At 36.1% G+C, this 26,857-nt stretch overlaps 2 protein-coding genes and 1 long non-coding RNA gene across 3 annotated transcripts; 1 reads left to right on the top strand and 2 right to left on the bottom strand.

Moving 5' to 3' along the window:
* Positions 1 to 452: 452 nt before the first annotated feature.
* LOC137393174 (uncharacterized) lies at positions 453 to 1,339 on the top strand. Its single transcript, XR_010978278.1, has 2 exons — positions 453 to 654; positions 739 to 1,339. It is a non-coding gene; the product is annotated as an uncharacterized lncRNA (long non-coding RNA).
* An 11,092-nt stretch (positions 1,340 to 12,431) lies between these two features.
* LOC137393172 (uncharacterized) lies at positions 12,432 to 18,441 on the bottom strand. The gene is made up of 4 exons (XM_068079609.1): positions 18,352 to 18,441; positions 17,907 to 18,094; positions 17,680 to 17,805; positions 12,432 to 12,785 (listed from the first exon to the last, which is right to left on the bottom strand). The coding sequence occupies exons 2-4, from the start codon at positions 18,091 to 18,093 to the stop codon at positions 12,640 to 12,642; spliced, it is 459 nt and encodes a 152-aa protein (XP_067935710.1). The 5' UTR covers position 18,094; positions 18,352 to 18,441; the 3' UTR covers positions 12,432 to 12,639.
* Positions 18,442 to 20,962: 2,521 nt separating this feature from the next.
* On the bottom strand, positions 20,963 to 22,277 carry LOC137393182 (uncharacterized). The gene is made up of 4 exons (XM_068079620.1): positions 22,270 to 22,277; positions 21,693 to 21,898; positions 21,516 to 21,566; positions 20,963 to 21,264 (listed from the first exon to the last, which is right to left on the bottom strand). The coding sequence occupies exons 1-4, from the start codon at positions 22,275 to 22,277 to the stop codon at positions 21,143 to 21,145; spliced, it is 387 nt and encodes a 128-aa protein (XP_067935721.1). The 3' UTR covers positions 20,963 to 21,142.
* Positions 22,278 to 26,857: the final 4,580 nt, after the last annotated feature.

The raw sequence follows: 26,857 nt of genomic DNA, 5'->3' as shown, positions 1-26,857 counted from the left end.
TATAGCTATAAACCAGCAGAAGTTTATCAAAACCAAGTATAAGAAAAGAAAACTCATTATTTGACTACAGTAGACACATTTTAATTATCAATTGTGTAACCACACATCCTTCTGATGAGTTTGAGACAGATAAAAAAGTATATTGTTATGCAAACATTATGTTTGTGCAACAAGACCAAAGTTTTTAGTTGTGTATAATTATACTCATGGGCAACTGGTGAAAGTTTTGATAGTCAGGCATTGGAAATTCCAGCAGTATTGGAAAATTTTTGAAACTCCCAACTTTTTCAGGGATTTGGGTTTTTCCAACTGTGGAAAAAAATGTTTTCCCAAGCTAGCAGCGACTAAGTTTACTGTTCCCTTAGCTCAGAGCTTGTCAGAGTAATTTAAGAGTAACTTCATCATAAAGTTCCCATGCTTTACTTTCATCACTTGGATGGATAAGAGCAGCTTACTCATGTACAATTGCTTATGTTCTACAGATCTTATTTTCTGCTCTCTCTTCAATGATGCAAAAGAAACGACCAGCAAAACGCGCTGGAGGAGCAACTACTCTGAGAGAAGCTGATGGTTGTGCTGTTACAATAACTGAACTACAACAGGAAGTCGCAACACTGAGAAGTAGCATCTCAAAAAGTGATCGGCAGCTACAACGTATGTATTGTATTTATTCAACTTCTATAAGCTTTGTGTGCCATTCAGAAGGAGAATTCTTAAATATTGTCTTCTGATTGAAAGTGTACAGCAGACGAAATGAGGCGTTAGAGAGTTATCTGCACAAGATAAAAAAAGAAGTCGCAGACATGAAGAGGACAAGAGAGAAGAGAGGAACTATATATCTCAAGGAGGAGTGAATAAAAACAGGTTTCATACAGGAACTGAAATCATTACTCTGGCGCTATTTAGCTGCTAATTTACAAAATAAGCTAAATAGATAGTTCACATTCTCTATGGGCACATATGCTAGAAAACTGAGTCAACTAATCATATACATTTATTTATACCTTTCTTTTAACCCTGGTTTGACCTTCAAGAGAAGAAGCTTGTGACATATAATGAATGCATCAACAATACTATATATAACATATGTGTTATATATATACATACATAATATATTATCTAACATTAATATAGTGTTTTAACAATATAATGTTATAATGAAACAAAGATGTTATAACAAAAAAATTCACTAAATACATTTTAGATTATTTCAACTTCTATTGTAAATAAATTTAGTTATAATGCTATTATTATGCATACAATATTATTACATTTGGCACCTTCCTGAATGCCAGAATATAATGATTGATGAATAATAAAACTCAGAGAAGGTTGTTTAGCCTGGCATTACATCTCTTGCATTCCTGGAATTACTTCAAATAAAAATATACTAACACAAAGCAAGAATAGACCTTCACGTTAAAGGATAGCATGACAATTTCATACAGGTGGTTAACAGGCCACCAAGCTGTAACTGCACCGATGCACTTGTGTATTTACCAATAATAATAATAGTAATAATAATATTAATAATAATAGTAATAATATTAATCCCACAACCAAACAAGCGGAGCGAAGTTTGAGAGTTTTTATGATAAATGCATGTGCACACAACTTATGAAAATTATTCATCAACAACGTCGCAAACCCTTGCATCAAAATCTCATCAACAAATTTAACCATTTTTTGTAAAGTCGTTAAAGTATAATAACGATACAAAACACATTTAAACCTATTTAAATATGTTACCAAGTCTTTGAAAGGTTACCGCAATATCTTAAAACTAACCCATCTGATCGGATTATACATAAATAAACAGATTAATTCGGCCAAAAACCTTTATTAAAATTGGCCAAGCCTTACTTTTATCAAAATTAAGACTGGCAAATGAAACGCCGAGCGACAGAGAATAGAACCATTAAGTCGTTCGCATTTCACGAAAAAATAATGAGCACATTTCACCAGTCTATAACATTGTCGAATTGCCGAAGGTTTCTGTAATTTACGTAGAAGTACAGAAATCGTTTCTTTTTTGCCGATTTCAAAGTAACTGACATTTTGGAAACTTTTGAGTACTTTGGTATTCTAACTGATGTCCAAAGCAGTGGAAGTAAATGAAATGACGATGATATTTTTTTCTAACGATTATTATGAGATTATTACAATATTTAGTTATAAGTTTGGATGACTATTGAAGTCTTATAGTCACACTAACAACATCGATGATGGTATGCTACTGTTATTATTTTTTCTAAATAGTTTTGTTAAATAGATTTTCTAAAAATCTATATAAATATCACAACTTCTTGATATTGTTAGCTATGACGTTTTGAAATGTAAACAAAATTGTGCATTGGTTTTCTATTATTACTGTATTACTGTATAATCATCATTACAGTTGTGAAATAAATATTGGTTATTCTAATAATATCAGTGCATTTTACTTCTAATATTGCATTTCTCCTATTGCAGGGGGAAAGATATAAACATATAATCTTTTCCTTTCATTATTGTTGTTTGTCATGACCAAACACTTTTTTAAATAGATTTTCTAAAAATCTATATAAATATCACAACTTCTTGATATTGTTAGCTATGATGTTTGGAATTGTAAACAAAATTGTGCATTGGTTTTATACTATTACTATATTAATAATATTGGTTATTCTAATAATATCAGTGCATTTTACTTCTAATATTGCATTTCTCCTATTGCAGGGGGAGAGATATAAACATATAATCTTTTTATTTCATTATTGCTGTTTGTCATGACCAAACATTTTTTTAAATAGATTTTCTAAAAATCTATATAAATGTCACAACTTGTTGATATTGTTAGCTATGACGTTTTAAAATGTAAACAAAATTGTGCATTGGTTTTATATTATTACTATATTAATAATATTGGTTATTCTAATAGTATCTGTGCATTTTACTTTTAATATTGGCCAATATTGCATTTCTCCTATTGCAGGGGGAGAGATATAAACATATAATCTTTTCCTTTCATTATTGCTGTTTGTGTTCCTGTCATTATTGATTCCTTGATTAATCACCGAAACCTTTGACAATGCTATAGACTGGTGAAAAGTGCACGTTATTTTTTCGTGAATTGCGCACGATTTAATCGTTCTATTCTTTGTCGCTCGGCGTTTCAATTTCTTGTCTTAACTTTTATAAAAGTGAGGCTTGACAAGTTTTAATAACGATTTTCGTCCAAATAAATCTGTCTATTTGTGTATAATCCAATCAGATGGGTAAGTTTTAAGATAATAACGACGGTTTACAAAGACTTGGTAACATATTTAAATAGGTTTGTATGTGTTTTGTATCGTTATTATACTTTAATGACTCTACAAAACGATGGTTAATTTTGTTAATGAAATTTTGATTCAAGGGTTCGTCTCATTGTTGATGAATAATTTTCGGGAGTTGTGTGCACATGTGCATTTATCATAAATCTCCCAACCAATCGCTTTGCTCTGTTTGGTCGTGGGATAAGTTTGGATATTCTTCTTGATACTTCTTGATATTGTTAGCTATGACGTTTTTAAACGTAAACAAAATTGTTCATTGGTTTTCTATTATTACTGTATTACTATATTAATAATATTGGTTATTCTAATAATATCAGTGCATTTTACTTCTAATATTGCATTTCTCCTACTGCAGGGGGAGAGATATAAACATATAATCTTTTCCTTTCATTAGTGCTGTTTGTCATGAACAAACAATTTTTTAAATAGATTTTCTAAAAATCTATATAACTAGAAATTCCACTGTCATACAGCCCACGACCAAAGAGATGGCCAGAGATATTGGCAAAAAAATAAAGGGTACTGATGGTTGAGAAATGCAATATTAGCAATCAAATGGCTCTGCAGTGCAATAGCATAACTGCAATGGTAGCTGTAATGTACTGGGTGTGGATGTTATTATATACAACAAACAGCAATAATGAATGGAAAAGATGTTTATATTTTCCCCCTGCAATAGGAGAAATGCAATATTGGCCAATATTAGAAGTAAAATGCACTGATATTCTTAGAATAATCAATTTTATTAATATAGTAATAATAGAAAAGCAATACACAATTTTGATTACATTTCAAAACGTCATAGGTAGCAATATCGAGAAGTTGTGGTATTTATATATGTTTTAAGAAAACTTATTTAAAAAGTGTTTGGTCATGACAAACAACAACAATGAAAGGAAAATATTACACGTTTATATCTCTCCCTTGCAATAGGAGAAATGCAATGTTGGCCAATATTATAAGTAAAATGCACTGATATTATTAAAATAACCAATATTGTTAATATAGTAATACAGCAATAATAGAAAACCTATGAGCGTTCACGCGTCTCAAAGATTTCTGCAAACTGCAGCAAAATAAAAGCTGTTATAAAAGTGTTATAAAGCTGTAGGCCTAATTTACTGCAATGCATGTAATTCAACAACAATAAAGAAATATGTTTATTATAACTCTGAAATGCAAAATTAGAAGTAAAATGGCGAGCTACTGTGTACTATACACAGTTTGAAAGTTGGTTGCGTTGAATGGTTTTGATAAGCGATCTTTAACAGAAAGCGAGTAGTAGCATTCACGCGTATAAAACTGTAGCAAAATAAAAAATGTTCTCGTCATGAAGGGGCGTTGTAATTCGGCCCTAGCTTGTACATAAGTTGTAAAGAATTTTGGCTAACGTTTCAAATAATGAAACCTTCGGTGATTGGATAAAAAACACAGGCTGATAAACTGTGCACCACAATTTCGTACTTGTAAATCGGTCTACGCCTCAAATGGTCTACGTTTATTACAGAAACCTTCGAATAAATTCGATTACAAGTAAAAAATGCCATAGACTGATGAAATGAGCACGGTTTTCTCGTGAAATGCGCACTGCTAAATAGTTCTACTATCTGTCGCACGACTTTATTGGCGTTTCAATTTTAGGTCTTAACTTTTATTAAACCGAGCTTTTCAAGCGTTTTGTAGCATTTTTCGTTCAAATTAATTTGTCTATTTGTGTATAATCCGATCAGATGGGTAAGTTTAAAGATAATACCGACGGTTTACAAAGACTTGGTAACATATTTAAATAGGTTTAAATGTGTTTTGTATCGTTATTATACTTTAACGACTTTACATTCCGATGCTTAAATTTGTTGATGAAATTTCTAGCCAAGGGTTCGTCTCATTGTTGATGAATAATTTTCGTAAGTTGTGTGCACATGCATTTATCATAAAAACTCCCACACTTCCGCTCTGCTCGTGTGGTCGTGGGATAAATATCACTTTTTTATATTGTTATCTATGACATTTTGAAATGTAAACAAAATTGTGCATTGGTTTTATATTATTACTATACTAGAAATTCCACTGTCATACAGCCCACGACCAAAGTGATATTGGAAAAAAGAAAGGGTACTGATGGTTGAGAAATGCAATATTACCAGTCAAATAGGATAACTGCAATGGTAGCTGTAATGTACTGGGTGTTATTATATACAACAAATAGCAATAATGAAAGGAAAAGATTATATGTTTATATCTCTCCTCCTGCAAAAAAAGAAATGCAATATTGGCCAATATTAGAAGTAAAATGCACTGATATTATTAGAATAACCAATATTATTTATATAGTAATAATAAAAAACCAATGCACAATTTTGTTTACATTTCAAAACGGCATAGCTAACAATATCACGATGTTGTGATATTTATATAGATTTTTAGAAAATCTGTACTACGTAGTCATTGTCCTGTAGTCATCCAAACTTATAATTAATTATTGCAATAATCTCATTAGAACCGTTAGAAAAAATATCATCGTCATGCCTTTACTTACACTGCGTTAGATTTTTAGAAAGTCTGTACTACGTAGTCATTGTTCTGTAATCATCCAAACTTATAATTAATAATTGTAATAATCTCATAAGAAACGTTAAAAAATATCGTCGTCATTTGCTTTACTTATACTGCGTTGGGCATCAGTTAGAATGGGAAAGTATTCAAATATTTCGGCAAATGAAAATGAAAAAATTGAAATCGGCAAAAATGAAACGATTTCTGTACTCCTATGTTAATTGCCAAAACCTTCGGCAATTCGACAATGCTGTAGACTGGCGAAAAGTGCACGCTATTTTTTCGTGAAATGCGCAAGACTTCATCGTTCTATTATCTGTCCCTCGGTGTTTCAATTTTCGGTCTTAACTTTTATTAAACCAAGCTTTTTAAGTGTTTTGTGGCGATTTTCGTTGAAATTAATCTGTCTATTTGTGTATAATCCGATCAGATGGGTAAGTTTTAAGATAATACCGACGGTTTACAAAGACTTGGTAACATATTTAAATAGGTTTAAATGTGTTTTGTATCGTTATTATACTTTAACGACTTTACATAACGATGCTTAAATTTGTTGATGAAATTTCTTGACGAGGGTTCGTCTCATTGATGATGAATAATTTTCGTGAGTTGTGTGCACATGCGTTTATCATAAAAACTCCCACACTTCGCTCCGCTCGTTTGCTCGTGGGATTAATGATCTTGATTATTCTAATAATATCAGTGCATTCTACTTCTAATATTGGCCAATATTGCATTTCTCCTATTGCAGGGGGAGAGATATAAACATATAATCTTTTCCTTTCATTATTGCTGTTTGTTGTACATAATAACATCCGCACCCAGTACATAACAGCTACCATTGCAGTTATCCTATTGCACTGCAGTGTCATTTGACTGCTAATATTGCATTTCTCAACCATCAGTACCCTTTCTTTTTTCCAATATCACTTTGGTCGTGGGCTGTATGACAGTGGAATTTCTAGTATGATAAAATTTGGCTCTGATATCTTCCAGCAGCAATAAAATAACAGTTATATGACTAGTTTTTACTTCCGCTGAGTAGTTTATTAGTTAGAAAATGCAAGCTGCTGATTCTTGTAAAGATTATAGAGGTGCTGCGTGTGTCTGGTATACTTTATGCATTTTAATATGTGAGCATTAAAGCAAAAACAGTTTACGTCAACTTTAAGCATGCAGTTATTTTAAATTTATTAGGTTACTGCAAGGTCGGACAACTCTTCAAAGTTGGTATCAACCTATGATTATTAGATTACTTCACTTAGATCAGAACAAGCAAATTATCTACTTAGGAAAATTACAAATGCTAATATGTGCGATAATATATGTGCAATCCTTTCCAGGAACATTTTACATCATAGAGATTTTATGTTATAAGAGCAGTAAAATACCTGTAAATTGTCTAATCTATTTCAAGATTTTTTCAAAACTCACCCCTTTGACCAAAAAAATTGAAAATTTGACTTAAATTTTTCAATTTGTACCGTAACTGCAGTATTATTAGTTTGCCTCGACAACTTTTCTTCTTTTTCTGATCAATTTCACTGGTTTTATAGACCATAATTGCAGTAAATTTACAATATTTTACATATTCAACGTATACATGTATTTTCGATGATTTGCTAATTTTTTTCTAAACAGCAGTCTGTTTTGCAAAGTAAGACCAATAACAAATATTTTCTATGTTTACAATAAAGCAAAACAACAAAATATTTTACTATAAAAATATTTGTTCCGGTTCGTTCTCTACTTGTGCCCAGGTGGTCAAGGTTAGAATGAAAGAGAGCTTCCGACGATACTCCAACTCGTGACATCCAGATTGATAGACCAACGCTGTAACACCTGCACAAATCGTTCGCATTTTAATTTATGTATTTATGAACAACCACGCAGCTACTTATTACCTATCTTGCCAACACATCTGACGATCTATTACGACAAACTAGAATGTCATAGAAGTTGTATGTATAATAGATATAACGCTGTATGCGCCTAATTTTTGTACTCGAAAGTGCGGCGAAATAGATTAACATTCAAATCGAGTTTGAAAACTCGCCCGACTTGACACTTTACATTATATGAAATTTTCCATGTAGTACAAAGCAAAAACCTCAAATAAATTTTTTACTTCATCTGGAGTTTACATTATAGGAGGTATACGTTATAGGAGCATCTACTGTGCTGCTATTCATCTGTAGTTGTCTCCTCACTAATACAGCTTAATGTAGTTAACCCTAGATAATAATCTAACATTATTATTTGGAGGAGGGACATATCATTAGAGTATCCTTCAGTGCCTTTCAATACACTAAAACCAAACAAAACATTATAAATATGGTGATAGGCACTTATACAGACTCTGTATAAGTCTCTATATACCATATGAGTGTCACTGTAGACAACATGAGTTGCTTGTGAACAGCAAAGAAAAGGTGAAAAAATAGGTAAGAAATATATTGAACACATTTATACAAAAAGTGCAACAAACAAAACTGCGTCTTACTACATATTACGGCATATAAGCAATGAGGACAGAAGTAGGTATAGATACAGTAGAGAGGTATGTGTAAATACAGTAGAGAGGTATGTGTAAATACGGTAGAGAGGCATGTTTAAATACAGTAGAGAGGTATGTGTAGATACAGCAGAGAGGTACGGGTAGATACAGCAGGGAGGCGTGTGTCAAAACATGGGGGGAGGTATGTGTAGATACAGCTGAGAAATATGTATAGATACAACAGAGGTGTGTGTAGATATAACAGATAGGTGTATGTAGTTGCAGCAAAAGAGTAGGTGAATAGATACAACAGAGAAGTAGAAGTAAATACAACGGAGAGGCAGCTGTAGTAGATACAACGGAGAGGCCGGCGTAGATACAATGAAGAGGCAGCTGTAGATACAACAAAAAGGCAGCTGTAGATACAATGGATAGGCAGGTGTAGATACAACAGTTAGGCAGGTGTAGATACAATGGAGAGGCAGTTGCAGATACAACGGAGAGGCAGGTGTAGATACAACAGAGAGATAGTTGTAGATACAAGGGAGAGGCAGCTGTAGATACAACAGAGAGGCAGCTGTAGATACAAGGAAGAAGCATTTGTAGATACAGAGGAGAGGTAGCTGTAGATACAATGGAGAGGCAGCTGTAGATATAATGGAGAGTCAGGTGTGGATACAATGGAAAGGCAGCTGTAGACGCAACGGAGAGGCAGCTGTAGATACAACAGAGAAACAGGTGTAGATACAACAGAGAGGCAGCTGTAGATACAAGGAAGAAGCATTTGTAGATACAAAGGAGAGGTAGCTGTAGATACAACGGAGAGGCAGCTGTAGATATAATGGAGAGTCAGGTGTGGATACAATGGAAAGGCAGCTATAGATATAACCGAGAGGCAGCTGTAGACACAACAGACTTACAAGGTCAAACCATAAACATCTTTTAGAGTTGTTGTCTCTTGCTAAGGAAGGATGATTCTAAGTTATTTTTGCAACTTAAATGATCAAATGAATAAATAGATTCAGCCAGGGTTGTCTTCTCCTGTTTGTTACATCCAAGTACATGTACGTTAAAAACAATCAATATTAGATAAGAAGCTTTAAAAGAAGAATGACATACGCAAATGCTATGCAGTTAGAGAACTGATTACGAGCAGACAACTCCAACTTAGGCTGAATGGAAAACTTCAACAGCTTGGATGGAGTAAACAAGCATGTTAATAAGTGTTAATTATAAATTAATACTTGTATTAGTTGGCACACAGGTAGTAAGACTGCCCAGTTTTTCATCTGAATTCTCTATAGAACCTTGTCTATGCATACTGAATATTAGTTGTGTACTAAACTCATAATTCTAGTAAAACAAACTGTAGATGCTTTATATAACATCTCGAAATGTTATAAAAATCGACAATGCATACATGTATAAAACCAAATAAATATTTAGCAGTTTTTCATCAAATTTTTCACCCAGAAATAATTATCACAAGTTGCTCTTATTGTCAAGATTACAGCCAAAGTATGAAGTTAGCTACTCTTGGACATAAAAAATTGCAAATGATTGACCAAGGGAAGCAAATTTTGTTTTAGCATAAAAAAAGTTAGTATTTTCATCCTCAAGTTTTATTTACAAGAGATTTCAGCTTAAGTTGAGAAACATGTGCTGTCTCTCAACTTAAGCTGAAATCAGTAATAATTCATGCATATGAGTGAATTATTCTTCACCCACCTTCAGGTGGCCTTTCAATTCCAAGTTCATATGAACATGCCCTGTTAGCTTTACATGTGTGGAGGAGTACCTAAAGATCTAAGGAGTAGTTGAAACAAACACACTCAAATCAAAGTAATTTAGTAGACATTTGTTTAATTGTCAACAACTTTAAGGAACTCAAGTAAAGGTTTTATGATTATTTTGGTGTGACTTTTGTAAGTAAATGCTTTGAACAACTGGTGACAAAGGACAAAATCTGCTTCTGCTTGCATGAGGTATATCATCATACTAAACCTTGATGTTGACCAATTATATACTGATATAAAATAATCAACAGCATGACAAGACTATAGCCAGAAAATATTTTTATCTAGCAAATGTTTGATCTTACAGAATTCGGGGAATTCCGGAAAATTCGTGTAGAGGGTAAGTTCAGGTTTATGGATACACCAAGGTCAATAACATTACTTATCAGGTATCCCCATTTAACAATAGATTTATAGATATTGTTACATGGGTACCCTTTGAGGCATGCATAAAGAATCTAAGGGTGCCTTTAGACTCTTCAGTAAAACTATTATATAACATTTGTATTTGTGCTCTTGTACTGACATAAACCATTTAGACATGCTGGCTCATAATAGTCTGTCATAAGCAGCAAATATAAGTGTTAAATATATTATGCTGATAGGACTAAAGCTGCAGTGATGTTCAACAAATTAACCACTTGGTAATTACCATAGATATAATAAACCCTTATTATATCTATGGTAACCATGTCCAGGAGCTTGTAGCACATTCGTCCTGCTGCTCATGGGAACAGCGTATGACCAGAGTACAAGCTATCATTCGTCGATAACCAGCTGAGAATAATCCTATCTCTACTCATGAGTTGAAAACTAAAGGTAAATCGTTTTCTCGTGGGTACAGCAGAGACATATGTATAGGATCAGCAGAGAGGTTGCTAACTCGGCAACTTGAGAGGAAGAAACTGTCTGAAGCACTTTGTAATGGAAGCAACTGGCTCATTCTTAGGCAGATCTGAGGACAAGTAAGTAGCCTGAAATATTTACTAGCATTAGATTGTATGTAGTAATTGGTCCTAACATCTGCTAATCAGCTGATTGCATTTAATGCTAGAGAATGGCTGATCTCAGCTACTTATAAAACTAGGGGACCGAGGCTATGTTACAAGCTGTTCTCAGCTATATATGAGACTAAGAACCAGAAATATTTGACAGGCAGTAACCCGGACTCTTTTGACAAGAAAAACAATTTGGACATTTCTTGCAACAATACGAAGGGCACTTGCTAGCTTGTAGAGATCCGTTACAAAAAACCGAGCGTTCACTTTATAAGGAGTGCTTGTTAATCAGAATACGATTGGTTTAAACTATCAGCTGACGTAATAACATACTGAGTGGGAAAACAAAGCAAGATTGCCGACTAATGGAAGTAAACTTCTCTTTTTTTATAGCCACTGTCCACCCTGCATGCCCTCATTGTATTATGGCAGCCCAGAGGTTAACAAGATTTGTGCGACAAGAAACCCAGGCTAGCCTAACTGACAACACACAGACATCTCTGTTGAATATCCTCCACCAGGTCAATTCAAGTAAGTTTGAGAGCTTGCTAGAAGCAAATGATAAGTTTATTTTTTTTACAAAACATTCAACATTGAACAAAACGTTCATTAGTGCAGTAAATAAATAATAATGCCACTGAATTCATAAAACAGTACTTTTGTCTACATAAAGGTTTAACATGGGGAAGGTTAGTGGTTGACCAAGCTGTCTATCAATAGTTGATGATAAAAAACACCCACATTATTTGTATTTGATTTGTGATTGCATCTTTGGCAGACCCCCTGACAATTGATGATATTGCCGTGCTCTTAGGCTACAATACTACTTGATTATAAGGTTAGTTAGAGCCATCCCTTTGCTCAGCTGATCATACCAGGCTCCCATAATTATGAGGCTCTTTAGGGAGCGTGACATGATTGCAAGTGCAGGCGAGTTTTAGGAGCTAAAGGTAGCAGCAGTGGTTGTAGTTGTGAGAGAAGTCAAGAGTTGTGGGTGGTTGTGAGCTGTGGCATAGAAGTGTGCCCTTATCAGGCTTAAGCCCTTCTCAACCAATCGAGGTAAAGGGGTACCAATTAGAGGCCAGCAGAGACACTTCTAATACCTGCCAGAACTTCTCACACACCAACCAATGGACATACAAATCACAACTAAAAAGCCTTGAAGGCCTGAACCACAGCTACTAAAACTACACCAACTGAGTGAGATCACTGGACTACTAACTGAGCCTGGCAGCGGTAGAGCGATCTAAGAGTGTAGGCTATACAACTGAGTGAGATCACTGGACTACTAACTAAGCCTGGTAGCAGTAGAGCAATCTAAGAGTGTAGGCGATATCATCAATTGTCACAAGATATTTAAAAAGATGCAATCCCACTGAAGGTGCTTTTAAATGCAACTGTTTATAATCAGTGTTAGTAAACTACTAACAGCCCTACTGCTGAAATCTTGTACTGAAAGCAGAGCTTTTATTGGCTCTCTATGAAGACTGTCTCATCTCTTCCTCATTGAAGTGTGAAGTTAATCGCTCGCATTTGTTGAGATCTTGTCCTTTCTCAATATTCAACAACTGCTGCCTGATGCGACAAATTTCTCTCTCCATGTCAGCATTATTGGCTCTGCACTCTACAAACAGGAAGAGAGTTGTCATGTCATGCGCACTTTTACCTAATCCAGCCAAGGATTATACAATATGAGTTCACTATCCAGCTGGTTCTCCTTCTCCTCCGCCTACCACAGTACCTTTTCTAATGAAACAAGGGAATACATGTTCCACATCACTGTGTTCATACCGGAGATATAATGTGCCCATTTTCATGTACCTTGTACATGTATAAGCACTCACCTCAGTTCATATGAGTTACTGAACTACCAATTGTCAAGCTTTTATCAAGGATGAGATGTTAGAGTTGCCTTTTACTGAATACACTACAATATCGACATCTCCACCCATACAATAGACCAGGATTACGTGCAATGATCTGAATTGATGATAGATTGTCCATACCATCTGAAGATAAACCATAAACAATACAACCAAACAAAATTTATCACTCATCTAAAACTTTGAAGAAGAAAAAAGTTTTTATTAAGTTTTTATTCGATTGATAGAGTTAAAACAAGAGTATAATGATGCATTATTACTTGATTGACAACAATAATGAACATGTGAGCAGTAGTTCCAGGAGTTTGGCAAGTGATGCAGGTGCCATGATGTCTCTCCTGTCAATACTTATAGCTGTAAAGCCGGAACCTTCTGATAGGCATAGAAATATCCATTAAAAACTGCTCTAGGGCGATAAGCCAAATCATTAAAGTCCAAATCACAATGAACTATCGAAAAAAGATTTACTCAGACTAGCCCAACTCCAACTGCTGATAGCAGCAGGAAACATGCCTTTGCAACATTTCTGTAATTTATGGTACATTCAGATTCTCCATGTGTCGGGAGTATACTAGTGTGGTAAGGCTATGTGCACCAATTTTCAGAGAATCAATTGAAGTAAGTGAGATGGGTTGAGTATATTGAGAGTGGTAGAGTATATTGAGAAGGGTAGAGTATATTGAGAGTGGATGAGGTTACACGGTAAGTGAGATGGGTAGAGTATATTGAGAACCATAGAGTATATTGAGAGTGGATGAGGGTACACGGTAAGTGAGATGGGTAGAGTATATTGAGAGTGGATGAGGGTACACGGTAAGTGAGATGGGTAGAGTATATTGAGAGTGGATGAGAGTACACGGTAAGTGAAATGGGTAGAGTATATTAAGAGTGGATGAGGTTACACGGTAAGTGGGATGGGTAGAGTATATTGAGAGTGGATGAGAGTACACGGTAAGTGAGATGGGTAGAGTATATTGAGAGTGGATGAGGTTACACGGTAAGTGAAATGAGTAGAGTATATTTTAAGAGTAGATGAGAGTACACGGTGAGTGAAATGGGTGGAGTATATTGAGAAGGGTAGAGTATATTGATAGCGGATGAGCGCACACATGGCAATGCATCTACTCTATGAAGTCCAAAGCCTGAGATCTTTATAAAAACATGGTATATATGAGCTATTATTACCAAATACTTGCATTATAATAAACGTATTCAGAGTTTTTAAAAGTGGTTTATTGAGTTCATTCACAAATCATCAATGGAGTATTTGCCATGTCAGCCCATATCAATGAAAATGCATGAAGAGGATAACTCAATATTTATGGATTCACTAGATATTAAATGGTTGTTTACCACACACCATAATCTATGGTAGATATTATTCCTACATTTTAACACCCACACCCCTTGTAGAGAGTTCGAAAACATATTACATGTATATCCTACTAGCCACACTAAGCACCTAGGGTTGTCTGCTCCAGCTGGTGACAAAATGAATGCATGACACTGGAGTGTTTATTAGCCCCATTAGTTTAAAAGACACACAGTTGTAAAAAGTTTCACAGCATTTCCATATGAATAAGATTAGTATTGGTGAGTAACAGTCCAGAAAAATAGTTCATCAAACTCACTGAAATAGAATTGTGTTCCCTTGTAAATATAATGTTTGTAAGTCTACTACTGTAATACTCAATAATAGTATTAAATATACTGTGATGATTGTTGGTAAGAACAATTACCTAACTCCGTATGAATGACTATAGTTGATGCTAATAGAAATGAAGCCACTATAACTAAAATGCCTCGAAAAGCATTTATCTAGCTGTACCTTTTTCTTCTTTGGCCAGTTTCTTCTATTTGACAATTGCTTGCTTCATCTCTACTTTAACAAATTCAACAGATTTGGATACGATTACCACTATTGATAGATGATATAATTGACTTAGAAAGTACAGTTTATACCCGCGTATAGGACGCATTTTTTTCTTAAGAAGTTGACCTAAAAAACCAGTTGAGTCTTATCTATGGATACTTTTATTATAAAAATTATGCATTTATCTTAATATCAAAAATTTATTATAAAAATTTCAAACTTACATCAAATACTTACTTATTCATCAATATTTATCCTCGTCGTCACTGTCATCATTCAACAAAGCAGCCAATCCTGTTGTGTTGTGCAATCATCATGATAGTCCAGCTCTTCCTCCCCTTCGTCGTCATCATCGTTGTCTGGATCGTCCATCCGGAGAATATCGTCTTTCGTGCCACCTAACATGTTCATGATAGAACATTTCTTGAATCCCTTCACCACGGTTTTGATTGGCAATTCTTTCCAGGCGTCTACTATCCATTGGCAGACCATAGGCATGTCGACTTTTCTCATGTTGCTGCCCTTGGTGGAAGTATGATGACCATTAATCATCAATTTGGCCCATTTCTGCGTTAATGTTGCTTTGAACGGCTTATTCACAACGACATCCGTCAGCTGCAGAATACTGGTCATGCCGGCGAGGTTTATATAGTGCCGCTTCAATTTTGATTTAACATTGTTGGTTGTATGACATCGAAAGGCGTCTAACATCAGCATCGATTGATGTTTCTCCAGACCACCTTTGCGTTTCATCTATACTGTTTTCAGCCAGTTGTCTATTAGGCTGTCATTGAACCATCCTAGTTTTTGCACCCTGACTATCACACCACTCGGGAACTGTCTTTGGACATGGTTTTCCTCTTGAAGACAATGTACGGTGGTAACTTTGTGCCAACAGCCATACAACCAAGCATCACGGTGAACCGATTCTTTTCATTTCCAGTCGATCGCATAGTGACAGACCTTGCGCCTTTAATGTTTACTGTGGTATCGGATGGCAGGTCGAATGTCAGCGGAGTTTGGTCGGCGTTTCCAGTCTGGCTCATGTTGTAAGTCATATTTTTGGCGCATCATGATTACATAACTTTGAAATTTCATTAATAACTCTTCGTGGTTGCTGGGTAGTCGCTGACTAATGGTAGTTCTTCATTTTATTGATAGGTTACTTCTTTCAAAGAATCTCCTGCACCAGTTCATCGACACCTTGAATTCTGCAATGCTTGGCTATTTTGCAAATCTTAGAGCCTGTAAGTGAATGGTGGTGGTGCTGACCCCTAAGCACTCTTGACGAGTATCTTGAATCTATTTAATGAGCGAGCGCCTTTTCTAGGTTAGGGTGGTGAGCCTTCGAGCCTCTGTTCGCCCTCTTCACCTTTTGCATTTCTTCGATAGCACTTTCGGCTTTTCTCCATTTTCTGATCGCACATTCTGTCATACCAAATTGCCGCTCAGCTGCTCGGTTCCCATGTTCTTTCGCATACTTGATCACTTCCATTTCAAACTTTGAAGTATAACTCTGTCGTGTTGTCTTTGCCATGTAGAAGGGTACTAATGAACTGCTATCTTTAAAACTAGCGGTAATAGGTAGAATATTTACACATGTAAGTATTCATGTAATATGTACATGGAATTGTAAAATCAACCAATCATGGAGTAGTATTTGACTCTCGTTGGAGCAAAAACTTTTCCTTAAAACATGTCATCCAATCATTCGACATGACAAATGCCGAATGATTTTGTGAGATCATTTGACATTCGTCGAATAATTTCATGAAGGTTTATATGAAACACTACCGTTTCTATAAAAATTAATAGAAATTTAGGACTAAAATTAGGATACGTCCTATACACAGTTCCACAGTTTTCCATCGTTTTGGGGTCAAGTATCCACTGCGTCCTATACATGGTATCGTCCTATACACGGGTATTTATGGTAATTGCAATCAATGAGAGAACAACTGCAACTACTAGTAAGAGGGGATTCTGTACAAATCATTAGGAGGATACTAATATATTGGTTTAAAAAAAGGGAACACTTTGAAAATTCGCTAGTTGAAAGGAAAAAAGTAAGTTTTTTTCTGTAGTCCGTAGTAAATGACTTAGTTACATGTGGTCATTTTAACACAACTTGTAGCAGTGCAACTGGAACCCAGAGTTATGGTCACTGCTGGCTGTCATTGGTATAACTCTGTAAGCTGAACATGAGTAACAATAGCTCTACTAACCCAAACTTGACAAGTAGAGATACTAACACTACGAATAGCAACTTGACATGATGGTGTTAGCGTGGGAACTAGGCAGTTCTCATAACATAGGCAGATAGTTGTTATAAACACACACATGGTAATCATAGACATATACATATAGTAATCATAGACATACACATGATAATCATAGATATATACATATAGTAGTTATAGACATATATATGGTAGTTGTAGATATATACATATAGTAATCATAGACATAGACATGGTAATCATAGATATATACATATAGTAGTCATAGACATACACATGGTAATCATAGATATATACATATAGTAGTCATAGACAGACACATGGTAATCATTGGTTATGAACTATATATATTATAAACTATTCTAAAACCTTCACAAGTTATCACACTGCTTTACACGATAGTCTAATCAGTGAATCGCCAGAAATTAGATTAAATACGAAGCGGTTTTCAAGAAATGGTGAAAGAGTTAACACCAGCTTAAAGAGTATGGGAATATAGAGCAACTGGTTTAGACTGTGTACCTTCAATAGCCTTCTGATTCTCTTCAGTGTCGTATCGTAGAGCTGCAACAGTTTCAGCCTTTCCAGCCAAGAAGATAGTCTGAGCTTGATACAACTGCTCTAGGGCTATAATTTGGTCATCGAGATCTACAAGTTACAGGCAAAACCTTTCCAGTAAATTATAAAGGGTTGCTATACTTTCAGCCTACTGACAGTAACCATTGAACAGTCTGTGGATATCTACTCACCAGACTCACTGACAGCGGAGCCAACATTCTCCTGTTGCTGCCAAAAACTATCTGGCTGAAAGCTGTCGACTAGTAATGCTGCTTGTCTCACACTCTCCTCGCTACAGTTGGTTGTTGAGAAATTTTTTCGCCCAAGGTTTGTGAACAAGTCGAAAGAGTTTAGACTGTCTGCAGGAGCTGAGCTCATCCTAGTGACAATGAGGTTGGTGAATAGATGATTGGTAACAATGAACCCTTGTATACCTTGATACACGAGTTTAAACAAATGTATAAAGTGTATGCTGATGATAGAAATTGAAGGAATAAAGAACCTGTAGGAAGATGGCTGATAGCGAAGTTACTCTATAAAGGCAGTCTTGTCAGTTCTACTTACAATAATAAGCCCTGACCAAAGTAACCTCGAAATATATATGACTACGAATAGCAAGAGAGTTATTACACTTACCTGTTAGTGACAGATACAATTTTTTGGATTTCTTGTTGGAAAGGTCAAAGGAGGAATATTCATTGTTGGAAAGTCCGCATAGAAAGTTCCTAAGCTGGGGAATTCCCCATTCCTATATTCAACCAGTTCAAACTGGTTTTTGTATTTCATCAGCTCGCTGAGTAATCAGCCTGTTTGAGAGTACTTGTACACGACTTCCTTGTAGCCTGATTCTATGCGGGAACCAAGCCTAGTTATCGTCCAGTGATCCATTGAATTTATGAAAATGATTATAGATCAGTTGCACAAAGTTAGATTGACTCATACTTTTCTGAGATGAGTAGAATCGTTATGCCTCGTACTACTGCTTGGATAAATAAACTAAATACTTACGATTCTGTGCCTATCATAATCGTATTTCTTCTTCTACCCTACGAGTATCAGCTAGTACTATGCACTCTATTAATGTTTTGCTTCGCAATGTCAGGGATTATGATTAACAATGCAACAGCAGAGCAGTGTGTCAATGAAATCAGTGAACAACCTAAATTTGTACTCGATAAGATCAATAAGAATAGGAATGCTTTGACATTTCATGATATCCTCACCATGAACTGATGGGACATATGAAGGCTTAGCAGATATAGGAAAATCAAGTTTTACTCTTCACAACACTGAAACTTACAGGCTCCAATTGATGACAGGCAAATTGATATAGCAGGCAATTCATGCAGCACGTACTAAAACTAGCTACTGGCTAATACATTGACAGGAGTGTAGCGCTGTCTCTGTAAAATGTCCATGCTATTGCGCAAGTGTTATATTGCACTATTATATGTGTCTTATCCATCATTTGTCATTTTGCATGGAGAAGCCATTGGCAGTGATGTTTCACTGTAAGATGAATCTGGACCGCATTACGAATGTAGTGGCAACACTAGTAGTAGCAATGGTAATAGTGCCAGTAGTAGTAGTACCAGCAGTAGTAACAGCAGTAGTACCAGTAGTGTCAGTAATATCAATAGTAAAGACAGTAATAGTAGAGGTAATAGTAGTAGAAATAGTTGCAGTAATAGTAAAAGCGGAATGAGTAGCTGTAAGAATAGCCGCACTATTGTTAGTAATAATCTGGGGGCATCAATTCTAGTAGAAGATATTACACTACTCAGAAGACCAGCGGCAAATCACACAACCTGGATAAGTATCTGCTATTACTATTCATCAGCTAGCAGGCTAGATGAGTACCTGTTATTACTATTCACCAGCTAGCAAGCTGGACGAGTACCTGCTATTACTATTAACCAGCTAGCAGGCTGGATGAGTACCTGCTATTACTATTCACCAGCTAGCAGGCTGGATGAGTACCTGCTATTACTATTCACCAACTAGAAGGCAAGCAAGGTATGCTTTACTTGTATTTTATGCTAGCAACAGTATGAGCTGGCCATTGATTCTGCACTGCAAGTTTAATTAGTTTAGCTAAGAATTTTTTGTGACACTAATAGGTCAAGAACATATAAGTTTAGCTGCTTTGTTATGCAGAACTAAGGAGAAGATAAAAGAAGAGACGTAATATCACGGTTATAGTGCCAGAGTCAACTCTACCGGGACTAATCTCTTGGAGCTAGGGCTACAGCCAATTGAGGCATTTATATGAGTCTAGGTGTGACTGATAGACAAACAGGTTTGCAAGCAGTAAATGTTGTAGACAGTTTCTCTAGTATAGTTGTTTTAGAGCGTGTGTGCAATCAGACACTCCTACCTTAATATCCTTATAATACTTCTAACCGAAAGTTTTATGTTGAATGGAAGTCTCGGAAGGATTGACTAAGTTTATCAATTCTCTCAGGCTAAGCCAGACAAGATCGCTCAATTGTTTATATCGTTGTTCCAGTTTATATATTTTACCTTTAACAAGAGGATCGTCCTTTTGAAGCCATAGTGAAACTAGCTGACGACAGCTATTCTACCGATACCCATTTTCCACCATTTTCTACATTAAGTCAGCTAGTGTACACTACGTCCTATAGGTAAATTGGTTTGTATTGCTTCTTTAGAAGTGTAACTTTCTTATGGTGAAAGAAGAACGAGCAAATTTACCATTTACTATAAATCATTTATTAAGCTGTCAATGAAAGCATAAAATAGGAAAACCGCAAGTGTAACTTATATAACACGAATTGCTAGAGAACATAAAAATGATACTTTCAAAGGATATGTGAGAACGGACAAGATTTTATTGATTACGTCAAATTTCCAAGGACAGGAAGAAGCTTGAGGAGTTCAACATTGTTACTGGTGGTTTTTTTAGAGTTTAGCTGCATTCCAGCAGCAACATACAAATTGCCAAATGATGACATAGCATCAGCAACAAATAAACTTGCACCAACATTGACTAGCCACTTGTCTTTGTCTAACCTGCCTCCTGCTACTTATTCTTGTTGCCATTGCTAAATGCTGAGTGAAAATTAAGGAATGCAAGCTGGTCTTCGTAGAGGTAAAACTCCAAATCTTGGAGTTTTACCTCAATTAAGCCCTCCACCACGACAAGGTGCCAGCTTCTCGGAGGGACTCAGCATTTAGCAATTCTCCAACAAGAATTCTTGCAGGAGGCTCTAGAAGAGACGGCGACAGAGGCTGACCAATGTTGGTGGCTAGCATTATTTCAAGCACAATACGATGTCATCATTTCACAATATTGGAATGTCATCTGGAGGAGCTGACTCTGTTGGGTGTAGTTCTGTATAGGGTGTGGTTTGGTGGATCAGTTTAGGGTTTATGGGGGTCAGTTAGAGGTGAGGATATAGAGCAGTTATGTTTTGTCCTCCGTGACAATAGGCAGCTGATCATCAGCAACAGGTGTCTGGTGAGTGTTGAAGTCTTCTGAACACTGCTCTGCTGAGGTCGTGATTGTTGTCATGGTGAGTGCATCATCTGCAAGACATGCAAGCTTAGTATGTGGAACGTTAGATTTGCTTTCATTATTGACTTCCAAGTTCAATAAAAGAAACCCGATGGCAGCAAATACCACTCTATAATACCTACATGGCTGGCAGTGAACACTACTCTATAATATGTACCTACATGGCTGGCAGCAAACGCCATTCTATAATATGTACCTACATGGCTGGCAGCAAACGCCACATTATAAAGGCTGGCAGCGAATATTATTGTTTACTGCTCACCTAGTTCACGTTTGTAAAGAGTCAGCCGAGCTATCAGTTCCTCTGTCCATTCTGCAACAAAACGATTTATAAACTTACAGTTCAATTAGAAACTTTGCAACTTTCCATTTCTTTACTCTTTAAAAAATTGGTCTTAACGATAAGAATACGGAGACCCAACGAAAAAGAATACCTCACCTTTTTCCGCTAATAACGTCTCCCTATCCTTTTTCCGTTGCAGCAAAAGCTGAACCTCCTGCCGCCGTTGATTCATGACCTCCTGTCGCTGTCGATTGATCATCTCACAGAGCATTGCCTTGTATTGCAGTTTTCTTAACATAGTAATTTGCTCTTCGTCTTTCAGCAGCTGATAGCCTTTCACAAAATCCATCAATCCAGCTCTCCTGAAAATATTAGTTTGCTTTGCATCAATAGGAAACAAGTTTATACACTTTCTAGAACACAATCACTATGTTTCCATGACTCGCATAATCCGCATGTTTCACATGCCGCATAGAATGAGGCCAGTTGTTGCGCCTTAGCATCAAATTTGATGGCTTGTATTTCGTGTCAGCTGTAACAAGCCATAACACAGTAATAACAGTTGACGAAGCCACGACTTGACACGGTGCTTATCTCAGTACAGCAGGAGTTACTCCCAAGCATTGTGGCAAGTGCAACTGACTGCGTTACTTAGTATTAAATTAGTAAGCAATTTGCTCAGTAAAGAAAAGAACTTGCAATAATGATATTCAGGGCTTGATTAGACACTTACCTTGACATTATGTTTAAATCGAGGTAATTTGGTCAACCTGCTACTATGGTTCATAGGAGCGTAATGAGCTGTGTTTGCAGCCCTCGGCACACTATCCAAAACAATTGCATCGTCACTGAAATCAACCTATGATAGGAGAGGCTTCCACGCTTGCGCAGCTAGCTAGCTAGTATTGCCCTATAAAATCACGAGTAGCAAAGCTATATGTACTATATATATATAGTGGTTAAATATCACATCTGCAATCAATGCAGTACTGCATACAGCATATGCAAGCATTATAGCATACCCATATGAAATACCAGGTGCAAACCACAATTCGCATAATTTGAAGCAATTTGCATAACACCATTTTTCTCGAAAAGCCAAAAATTTTGCGTAGTACTTACAGGCCTAAAGCTCTAATTCAGCTAATCATCTTCACTGATGGTTAGCGAGACTGATGGCATTGCTCTGGTTTACTGAATATCTAAGAGAACTCTCAGACTGACCAGAGACATCAGTATAGGAAACTACAATTACACGACATGGTCTTCATGAATATTCTAGTAGCGCCTGCTGCTCATCTAGAGTGTTAGCGTGCTATTGACATCATAGCTACACTGCTGTCATCATAACTACACTGCTGACATCATTAACTACACTGCTGACATCATAACTACACTGCTGACACCATAACTACACTGCTGACATCATGACTACACTGCTGACACCATAACTACACTGCTGACATCATGACTACACTGCTGACACCATAACTACACTGCTGACATCATAACTTCACTGCTGACATTATAACTACACTGCTGACATCATAACTACACTGCTGACATCATGACTACACTGCTGACACCATAACTACACTGCTGACATCAAAACTACACTGCTGACACCATAACTACACTGCTGACATCATAACTACACTGCTGACACCATAACTACACTGCTGACATCATGACTACACTGCTGACATCATAACTTCACTGCTGACATTATAACTACACTGCTGACATCATAACTACACTGCTGACATCATGACTACACTGCTGACATCATAACTACACTGCTGACACCATAACTACACTGCTGACATCATAACTTCACTGCTGACATTATAACTACACTGCTGACACCATAACTACACTGCTGACATCATAACTACACTGCTGACATCATGACTACACTGCTGACATCATAACTACACTGCTGACACCATAACTACACTGCTGACATCATAACTTCACTGCTGACATTATAACTACACTGCTGACATCATAACTACACTGCTGACATCATAACTACACTGCTGACATCATAACTACACTGCTGTCATCATAACTACACTGCTGACATCATAACTACACTGCTGACACCATAACTACACTGCTAGACAACCTTAGAATCAGTAGTAAAGAGATGTTTGTGACAGGTTTATCTAACTCTTGGTGGACATGTCATCAATGCATCACAAACAATCATATAATATATCATTTGCAACATATCTGTGTTGTTATTGTTTATACTAATACAAATTTAAAGCACTAAATTAGAAATTACTTTCTCTTTTCTCCAACGATCATAAATGAAAGAGCAGACAACTTGTTATATGACATGTTTCGACAGTTTACCTGTCATAATCTACTTATACTATAATGCTGGTTTGAACCAATATTCTGAAAATTTTTCAGTTTTAACATTGATGACCATGTCACAATTTCCTCTACTGTTTTTAAACTGTTAAACTAGTAAGACAAGTTCTGATTGAATATCTTATCTTTTACTCTACTTGGTGTATCTCTGAGCTACTATATCGTGTGTAATACTAACGAACGTCTCTGTTACACTTGCCCTTTGCATCTATGCATCCATTAGATGCCTTTCACTTGTTTGCCACACATTTCATTAGAGTTTGTGGTTACAGTTTTAAAAAGCTGCTTGCTGCGATGCAATGGTTGTGGTCAATGTGGATAGCTCAAACCAATAAACAGGCAATTGATGCATTGCAGCATACTGTTGCAGAAGCAATAGACCTAAAAACACTGAACCTCTTTGCATGAACTGCATTTTGTAATTCTTGAAACTGATTCTCATGCCTTGCAAAAGCCACTTTGACTGAATCCCAAAAGCCTGTACTATTACTTTGCGGTTTAACATTCTAACACCAAATACTAATTATGCATAAACATTCTACCTACATATACAATAGAAATGAAAGAAAATGGCTCAGCTATCTGACAGTCACTAAAGACATGCTCCTTTATACTCAACAATTTCTCCTCTTCTTGGACTTGTGATTTCTCCATGGATATTTTTTGTAATAAAAGGTTAATGTGTCGAGACTGTGCTATGATATTGGAAATAATAAATGACATTAGTTTATACTCTCAATAACACCAGATTCACAACTTTTAATAATTATCCAATTTCCAAAAGCTGAAGAGAAAAGATATGAATTATTACTGAAAGTGCTATCAGCTGTAACAAGGCGTTAGTTTACATACAACTAGATAATTCTGAGGCTGATGATTAAAAACAACATTTGTATTCGAGCTGTCAAGTGTGATGGTATTCGAATACACTGTAAGTCACTGTACGGATGAGAGAGCAGAGCTAAGAGGCAATTATGTACCAACTTATGATGAATACAATACATGACCTACCTGAACCTATGACTCGATAGGTAGAAGAAATAAGCACATGATGCTGGATACACTGTCTTTGTATCTGTTTATACATGTTTATACGTGTTGGTACTGCATATCACTAGATGCTTCAGAACATGGCAACAACACAAATCGTATTTATGTGTTTTTTGGTTAGTGAAAAAACTATTTATTTTGAGCATTGGTATAATTATATATAGCATTGTGAATTATGGGCAATCATATTCTACTGATGATACTCTCAGCTGTATAGTTGGTGTAATTATATATAGCATGGTGAATTATGGGGAATCATATTCTACTGATGATACCCTCAGCTGTATAGTTGGTATAATTATATATAGCATGGTGAATTATGGGGAATCATATTCTACTGATGATACCCTCAGCTGTATAGTTGGTATAATTATATATAGCATGGTGAATTATGGGGAATCATATTCTACTGATGATACCCTCAGCTGTATAGTTGGTATAATTATATATAGCATGGTGAATTATGGGGAATCATATTCTACTGATGATACCCTCAGCTGTATAGTTGGGAAAGAGAAGCTTTAAAAAAGGTGTGACATAAAATATTCAATCAATTTTTTAGCAACTTCATATAGAAATAAGTTTTTTCATGTTTGAATTTGTACTAAAACCAGTTACAAAATTGTCTTCTTTAGTGCCTTCAAGCAGCAGACTATTAAAATGGTGCGTAGCTCAGATGTGTGCCTACAACAAAGAATTGGCAAAGTAAACTGATTCATAGTTGAGTGCAGCTAAAATCAGAAGATCGTGCGAGGTTGATAAAACTGAAAAGCAGAATTAGCGACATAATATTACACATTGCTGATTGTCAAGCTATTGATATAATAATAATAATATAATATTACTGATATAATAATATAATATTACTTGTGTTGACAGACTTAGAATTCTTAGAAGTTCATATCTATGACACACAATAGAGTGACAGCACACCCATAATTATATTACTGATAAGATTGGTTTTCGTGGCATATATTGGGTTGTTTTAAGAAAGTTTTTTAAACATTCGTGCAGCAAAAATAATAGGCACATTCTGCTGCTTTTCTCTTCCTGCCTGAGTGATTTTTAATGACTTGTTGGCTTGTTAAAGAGTAAGTATCTCAATGTTTACTTTCTTAATTTTGTTTGAGCTTCATGTCTAGCTATCTAGTTCTGCAGCAAGCTAAAGATGACCTAACCTACAGCAAGCTAGAAGTGAGCTAATCTACCGCAAGGTAGAGGTGAGCTAACCTACATTTAGCAAGAGGTGAGCTAACCTACAGCAAGCTAAAGATGACCTAACCTACAGCAAGCTAAAGGTGAGCTAACCTACAGCAAGCTAGAGATGAGCTAACCTACAGCAAGCTAGAGATGAGCTAACCTACAGCAAGTTAGAGGTGAGCTAACCTACAGCTAGCTAGAGGTGAGCTAACCTACAGCAAGTTAGAGGTGAGCTAACCTATAGCAAGCTAGAGGTGAGGTAACCTACAGCAAGCTAGAGGTGAGCTAACCTACAGCTAGCTAGAGGTGAGCTAACCTACAGCAAGTTAGAGGTGAGCTAACCTATAGCAAGCTAGAGGTGAGGTAACCTACAGCAAGCTAGAGGTGAGCTAACCTACAGCAAGTTAGAGGTGAGCTAACCTATAGCAAGCTAGAGGTGAGCTAACCTACAGCAAGTTAGAGGTGAGCTAACCTATAGCAAACTAGAGGTGAGGTAACCTACAGCAAGCTAGAGGTGAGCTAACCTACAGCAAGCTAGAGGTGAGCTAACCTACAGCAAGCTAGAGGTGAGCTAATTTACCCAGCCTTTTGGAATCTGCAGACTTTACGTAATATTGACTGCTTTTAGATTCCTATACCTATGTTTCCCAACTTCATCAGATAGGATTACAGTGACTAGTTGATAAGGT

This window comes from Watersipora subatra, chromosome 4 (genome assembly GCF_963576615.1).
Source record: "Watersipora subatra chromosome 4, tzWatSuba1.1, whole genome shotgun sequence".
Taxonomy (NCBI): Eukaryota; Metazoa; Bryozoa; class Gymnolaemata; order Cheilostomatida; family Watersiporidae; genus Watersipora; species Watersipora subatra.
The sequence above is the reverse complement of the archived record's forward strand: the minus strand, read 5'-3'. Positions and strand labels throughout refer to the sequence as shown.